This window comes from Chroicocephalus ridibundus, chromosome 20 (genome assembly GCF_963924245.1).
Source record: "Chroicocephalus ridibundus chromosome 20, bChrRid1.1, whole genome shotgun sequence".
Lineage (NCBI taxonomy): Eukaryota > Metazoa > Chordata > Aves > Charadriiformes > Laridae > Chroicocephalus > Chroicocephalus ridibundus.
The window spans coordinates 4,217,287-4,224,411 of record NC_086303.1 but is presented as its reverse complement, the minus strand read 5'-3'; the positions used below and the strand labels follow the sequence as shown (position 1 = coordinate 4,224,411).

Sequence of the window (7,125 nt, the reverse complement as noted above, 5' to 3'; positions counted from 1 at the left end):
AGCAAGGACAGGGAGAACAAAACAGCCTCCCAAAAGCAATGGCTCGCGTACACCGAGGGTAGCAAGGTCAGGATGACTAAGGTCTTTGCGGAAAACAGCAGTTTTTAGAGAGTTTGCTGAGAGTCAGTTGTCAGACACCTCTCACATGGGATGGGTGCAAGGCTGTGCAAGCATCATGCCTCACTATGACAAATCTCTTTCATCATTCACCATATTTAATCCACTCCATACACAAAATCTAGAAGTCTAATGAAATTTAGCAGCAGGTCAGTGACTTCAGTGCCAGCACCTGATAGGGGCAACTTTGAGGCTGTTTTCCAGGCTCCCATTCAACCAAGTCTGGGTGACCGACTGGAAATTCACCTTCACATCATCTTAATGTGAATTGAAGAACAACTCAGCGTGGAGCAGCTAGTCATCTGCACGCTGTGTCTTACTCCACTATTTGCAGTAGTGCTGTCAGTGCCTAGTGTGCAGACAGAATCTTCTGATTAAAAACATCATTTTCAGCACCTCAAACACCTTTGAAAAAATTCCATTCAAATATACATAAAAGAAAGACACTGCATCCTGAAAACAAAAAAATAAGACAAGCTCATATAGAATAAAAGAGACTCAGGTAATTCCACTCCATGGAGCTTCACAGAAAACTAAGGCAAGACAGGGATGCTTGGCAACACAGAGGCCTCTCACTTTGGGAGAAAGCTGAGCGAGGAGAGCAGGGAAGAAGTGTGAAAGAAATGACACCTGCATGATGCTCTGTCCCCGGGCTCTCTCTTGTAGGGCTTGGAGGGCCTCCAAGAAAGAATGCTTCTGCCTGAAGAAAATTACCTTGGCAAGTGGGAGAAGGACAAGGCAGAAGCTGACTTGGCTTCCTTTACTGATGGCACACCAGGAAAGCCTCTCTGCTTCCCTGAAGTGACACCACCTCAGATGGTGTGGGCAAGAGACAGCTCGGGTCACAAAGCCCCCTCCATCCCTACAGACACTGTGCCTCCAGCAAGAGTGCCCCATCCCTGTGTCCCCCAAAAAGCCCATTGCTGTGAGCCTAAGCCCTCCTCAGCCCTGCCGCGCTGACTGCCCCAGCCAAGGAGACAAGAGCCTTGTAAACCACCTTGGGTCTGGCGCTGCCTGCCACCTGCGGCCAGACACAATGACAGCGCAAGGTGAACACTTCAGCCACCTATCACTGCGCAATCGCCAGTGTGGACACAAAGCCTATCGCTGTAAATTAAATATTTAAGAAGAACAGCCATCTAAATTTGTTCTTCCACTGTTCTTGCAGCACCGTGACATGGCACAGCCTGATAATGGTGGTGTCTCCAGCTGGAGTGTTAAGGCCCATTGTACTGGGATCACTTTTGTGTGATACTGATCTTTACCAGCTTTTGTAATGTTTGTCCATCTTTGTTGACGCAAGACTGGCAGGAACTGAGAGGAGCGTATAAAAGTGGGAGACGGTCTGCACCACATCAGTTCTGGTCAAAGATGGCCAAGCTCACTTTGCTTACCGGTAAGTCCTGCTTCAAAACTTAGTTCTCTACCTTTATGACAAGTATTTGGGGCTCTTTCACTGTTATACAGTAGATTTTTGGGGATTAAAAATGCAGCACGCTCTCTACTGTCAAAGGAAAATAGATAGCTGTTCCTTTTGGGATGATTATACGTTGCACTACTTTTGGAGTTGATTCTTTTTCTTTGGATATGCAAATTCCTGATTGAATTGCTTTATGAAATTGAAAAATTATCTTGGGCCAAGAGAATGACACGCTGAGGAAGAAAACGGGTCATTCTGATGGAAAGGCTATTACTCTCTCCATAGCAGAGTATATTCCAAAAGGCTTCTGTTCTTTCAGCCTGCATGGAGCTCACTCATTGCCTCACCCTGGCTGAAAGTAGCAGCAGAACGTTGAGCCGTTACGACCATGAGCTCCACTGTGTTTCCCCCTTCACTCAGAATGAATTGTGACCTGGGAGACAGCCTATGCTGAGTTCAGACAGATGCTCCGGAAGAGGGGCACAAATAGGCCCATTGATAGAAGCAATTGTATTGTCGGTATTACAGGATACATACCAGAGAGTTTCTGCTAGTTCAGGCATTTTCTCAGTTCTAAGACTAATCCCATGCTTTTTTCTTTCAAGGTCTGGTCCTCCTGCTGAACGCCCAAATAGGTATGTGCTTTCTGCCCTACACAACTCTACCAAATCCTTCTCAGTTATGGCCCCTGCAGACAACTACAACAGATTTCCTAGCTCATTCTTGTATGAGCCATGGGCGAGGAAGGAGAGACAGGCAGGCACACAGCGACGGTGCCTCTGAAGACAAAAGCGTGACGAGGCATGGCACGCTCAACATAAAGTGCAAATATCTTGCCCTCTTTCACACAAACTTCCTCTTAGAGGCCCCTTCCTGCACAGCCTGAATGAAGCATAAGTTCAGCCACTAGCTCGGTCTTTGCAGAATCTTTCAAAGGCAGGTCAAACAGGCAGCACAGCAAACACGCAAAGAGCCTTCCACCTTTCAGGCACCTCACCAGAGATCCCTTCTGCCTCTGTTCTTCCTTATGTGGCAGCAAAGGAGAAAGATTCCCTTTGGGGAAGAGACCCAGCACTGAGAACCACCCTGATTCAAGAGTTTAAGGGTGCGGGAGGCTCCTAGACCCACTCATCTACTGAAACAAAGGAGGAAGGAAAGAAATCCAATACGATCCTAGGAGAGACAGAGGGACAGCCAACCCTACTTCACTTTCTCTGAACTCCTTAGCCTGCAGGGAAACACTGCCCGATGGTTGCTGAGCAGATCTGGTTAGGATACTCTGCCTCAAGTTACTAACATCTCTTCAATGCAGTCCAAACGTACCCCACGTCCTCTGTTTCTCTGCAGGCACTGCCTATGTGCTGTCATGTTACTTCACCAACTGGGCCCAGTACAGGACCGGCCTGGGAAAATTCATGCCCAACAACATCGACCCGTGCCTGTGCGACCATCTGATCTACGCCTTTGCTGGGATGAACAACAATGAGATCACCACTTACGAATGGAACGACGAGACCCTTTACAAATCCTTCAATGGCTTGAAGAACCAGTACGTACCGAGAGCAAAGGGCTTCACTGGTTCTCCCTCTCAGGTCCTGCCAGCAGCTGTTCTCTGCTCAGTGGCAGCACCACCCACGGTTGAGGGATGCCGAGGAGAAGGGGCAGAGACTGACGGCGATGGCAGGGCAGGGCAGGCTGCCAGCACCCATCCTTTGAGGATGGTGACAGTGACTCAGTGCCCTGTGGACTTGGTATTTGGGTGTCACACCAAGAGATCACAGCCTACAAAGCCAGCTACACCGCTCAGTTACTTGCCATAAAACATGTTCCTGTCCCTCTCTTTCCAGGAACAGAAATCTGAAGACCCTCCTGGCAATTGGAGGATGGAATTTCGGGACAGCCAAGTAAGTTGAAACCATCTCCTTCCCATCATGGCACACTGGAAAGGGAGGGAGGGGCTCGAAGAGGCACCAGCCAAACCTCAACTCACTCCTGCTCTGCTTCCATAGGTTCTCCACAATGGTTTCTACACCTCAGAACCGCCAGACCTTCATCAAGTCCGTCATCAAATTCCTGCGCCAGCATCAATTTGATGGGCTGGACCTTGACTGGGAATACCCTGGGTCCAGGGGCAGCCCACCTCAGGACAAGACTCTCTTTTCCGTCCTTGTTAAGGTAGGTTCAAACAAAAGCGTTTGGTCAAGCCCTCTGCTCTGCACAGCTCTGGCCAGAGCCCTGGGCGGATGCAAAGCCTCAGGCCAGAGAGTCCACGGTGAGACCTGTTTCTTGGCATCCCTCAGGAAATGGTGGCAGCCTTTGAGCAGGAAGCCAAACAGGTCAACAAGCCCCGTCTCATGGTCACCGCTGCTGTTGCTGCAGGAGTTTCCACCATTCAGGCTGGCTACGAGATTCCTGAGCTTGGAAAGTGAGTAGCAAACCCCCAGGTATCATTTCGGTGACTTCCTTCAAGCGGTGAAGGGAAACTCTGACACTGTCTGACAGAAACCAACCTCACTGCAGGTGGGGTCCCTGCTCTTTTGCGTAAGGCAAGAACGCTACGAGAGTGGTGCTGGTTTGGTGGGAAAGGGCACACCTCAGTCAGGGAAGTGGAACAACAGGCTGGCTCCAGCCACTCAGTGCCATCGGGGAACATCTCTCAGTTCCCAGAATACCAGCGCAATTCCTGCTCTGCCTTGACCTCTGCCTCCCTCCACTGGAGGAGAGAATTGGCTCCAGCACTTCCAAGGCCAGCTCAAGCAAGGTCTTGAAGAACCCAGATTTGCAGAAAGTGGGGATATGGCCAGGGATGCGGTGGGGTAATCGGCCAGCACTACAGGAACAATCGGGTCTGGGTGACTGAGCAGGCCAGCAGACAGATGTGTGCAATGTTCTCCACAGGTACTTGGACTACATCCACGTGATGACTTACGACTTCTACAGCTCTTGGGATGGACGCACTGGGGAGAACAGCCCTCTGCACGGCGGCAGTAACAGCCAACTCAGTGTTGTAAGTGTATTTTGGAAGCCTCTGCCACAGAGGTCATATTCCTGCCTACAAATCCTGGCATAGACTTGAACTTTGATTTTTTTTTTTATAGGAATATGCTATGAACTATTGGAAGAACAATGGTGCTCCAGCGGAGAAGCTCCTTGTTGGATTCCCAACCTATGGACATAGCTTCAACCTCCAGAACCCATCCAACACTGCTGTTGGGGCACCAACATCAGGACCAGGGCCAGCTGGACCTTATACAAAGGAGGCTGGATTCCTGGCTTACTATGAGGTATGTGTGCTCCTACACACCTAGGCCGCCAAAACCACAAACACCCTTCAAAGTACCCAGCAAGGAATATTTAACCCAGGCAGCCATGGAACATGCCAACTGCCCTTTTTTTAGGGCACTTGCTCACTTCTACCTCTCCCCTCTTTTTCCTAGATCTGCACATTCCTGGACTCTGGAGCCACCCAGGCTTGGGATGCCCCCCAGGACGTGCCCTACGCTTACAAAGGCAGCGAATGGGTTGGCTATGACAACATCAAGAGCTTCAACATCAAGGTATGGTGGGATGTGTGGCCATGCTCATAATAAGGCAGGAGGCCTTCTGCAGTAGCAGGTCCCCGGACTAATTGGGATCTCTCCCCTGGCACTGAACAGGTTGACTGGCTGAAGAAGAACAATTTTGGAGGCGCTATGGTTTGGACCATTGATCTGGATGACTTCACTGGCACTTTCTGCAAGGAAGGCAAATATCCCCTGATCACCACCCTGAAGAACGGTCTTGGTCTGCAAAACAGTGGTGAGTAACTTGAGTAATATGGGGTTTGTGCTTACAACATCAGTTACAAAAAGCTGATGTGTTCATAACGCCGTGTAACCATGGAAGGAGGGTAGGGACAAGAGTCCATTATAAATATAATCCCTTCCCTAAGGAAAACTTCTCCCTACTTTCATTTCAGGCTGCAGGAGCTATTAATGTTCCGCTCCACAAGTCCCTGTAGCTCCTAAACACGGAAGTTGGGAGTGTGAGCACTAGCTGGAGTAACAATTCAAGTCATTGTGGCAGGAGGGATTTCTGTGCTGGTAAAGCCATCCACGCTCAACCAACCAAAGCAGCTTTTACCAATGTTTGAACATCAAAACTCGTTTCAGAATTGCCATGATAATCTTGTCTACAATACCAGCTGCTCTTGCTACAACTGGCCATGAAGATACCAATCCTATTACAGCAAACAGATCCCTCTGATCTTATTGCATGGAATAATAATGATTAAATAAAGTGTTCTGCAAAAGCAAAAGTCCTTCTTGTTTCAATTCATCTTGCTCTTAATATTTTGATCCTCCGTGATTCTCTCATGATGCTTACACTTATGCTCAGCGAAGAGCCTGAATCTACAAGCTGCATTTTAAACAGCCATAAACTGGCATTTCCAGGGCTTTCTTCCTGTGCCAGCAGGGCAGTCAGAAAGGGAAAAAAAGCAGAAGGAAGAGACAGAGCATATCAGGCCATGCCTGACAGAGAAGGGTAATGCTGGCACAACCAGGACACTCGCTCCCCACAGAGCCCTTGTGCATGGCCTCTGCGTTCATCCAGGAAAAAGCATTCTCCTCCTGGAAAAGTTACCTTCCAAAAGGACCAGTCTTCAAAGCGCCCACAGCCCTGGCGCTCTGGCCATGAGGCATCAATTACTCCCTCATGCAGGAATGGTTCAGCTGGGCACATACCAAGTCACAGGCAGACTCCTGATGTCTCCTAGAGCCCCAGAAGTCCCCTCCATGGTCTCAGCAGCAAGGGACACTCATGCCCCATTGCAGCAGCCTATAAGCGTAATCCCAAAACTGTTCTTCCTCTTCTCCCAACAAAAATTCATTTAAAAAGCATCTGCTTAGAGAAGAGAAATGAGTGGGAGTGAACTCTGCTGCTGCTCAGGCACTTCTGCCCTTCCTCTGATGCAAAAAAGTCAGGAAGAGGCTTCTGCTTTTAAACAACAGGGGAGCAGACTCGGATACTCCCTGGAAAAGAAGCCACAGCGCAAGAAAGGCTTTGTGATAGCAGCAACAGCAGGCCAGTGTTTCTTACCAGACCCACAGGTAAGAAAAGCCAGTTTCAAAGAAGCAGAGCCACAGCTTTGCAAGAATTTGTAGAGAGACTTTTTCCTCACTTTCATTGGTCATGAATCAACTTTTCAGAAACAGACTCTGTCTGAGAAGCAGAAAGAGTGCTGGAAAACCAGTAAGCTTTTAGGTGCTCGTGGCTGTACTACACAGGCAAACACAGGCCCATCTCAGAGCGCTGGGGAGTCACAGATCTCCATACACATAGCCTACCAGCAGGTGAATCCTTGGGCTAAACCTTGGGCCTCAGGACTGATCATAGGAGCTCTGGCAACATAGGCCCTACATATAGACTTATATGCAAACGTATCTGGCGTAAATCCCCCCAGGAAAATTCCCAAGGAGTTTCCAAGAACACCACTCCACACTAAGAAAAAACATACTGGCAACAGACTGTCTCTGTGGAGGTAGGACATTGTACCTGCCTGCAGTGAGGAACATCAGAGCAGCAGCCCAAAACACACGTAGCTCTCT

At 49.0% G+C, this 7,125-nt stretch overlaps 1 protein-coding gene across 1 annotated transcript; it reads left to right on the top strand.

Moving 5' to 3' along the window:
- Nucleotides 1–1,488: 1,488 nt before the first annotated feature.
- LOC134525598 (acidic mammalian chitinase-like) lies at nucleotides 1,489–5,724 on the top strand. Its single transcript, XM_063356598.1, has 11 exons — nucleotides 1,489–1,513; nucleotides 2,143–2,172; nucleotides 2,885–3,086; nucleotides 3,385–3,441; nucleotides 3,547–3,712; nucleotides 3,838–3,962; nucleotides 4,436–4,544; nucleotides 4,636–4,821; nucleotides 4,975–5,094; nucleotides 5,194–5,335; nucleotides 5,496–5,724. Exons 1-11 carry the CDS (start codon nucleotides 1,489–1,491, stop codon nucleotides 5,510–5,512), a joined length of 1,179 nt encoding a protein of 392 aa, XP_063212668.1. The 3' UTR covers nucleotides 5,513–5,724.
- Nucleotides 5,725–7,125: the final 1,401 nt, after the last annotated feature.

Excerpts from the sequence above, each read along its gene's own strand:
- LOC134525598 (XM_063356598.1), top strand. The coding sequence starts at position 1,489 with ATGGCCAAGCTCACTTTGCTTACCG. Across the intron at positions 3,442-3,546 it reads TGGAATTTCGGGACAGCCAA|GTTCTCCACAATGGTTTCTA; the intron begins GTAAGTTGAAAC and ends CTGCTTCCATAG. Across the intron at positions 4,822-4,974 it reads GATTCCTGGCTTACTATGAG|ATCTGCACATTCCTGGACTC; the intron begins GTATGTGTGCTC and ends TCTTTTTCCTAG.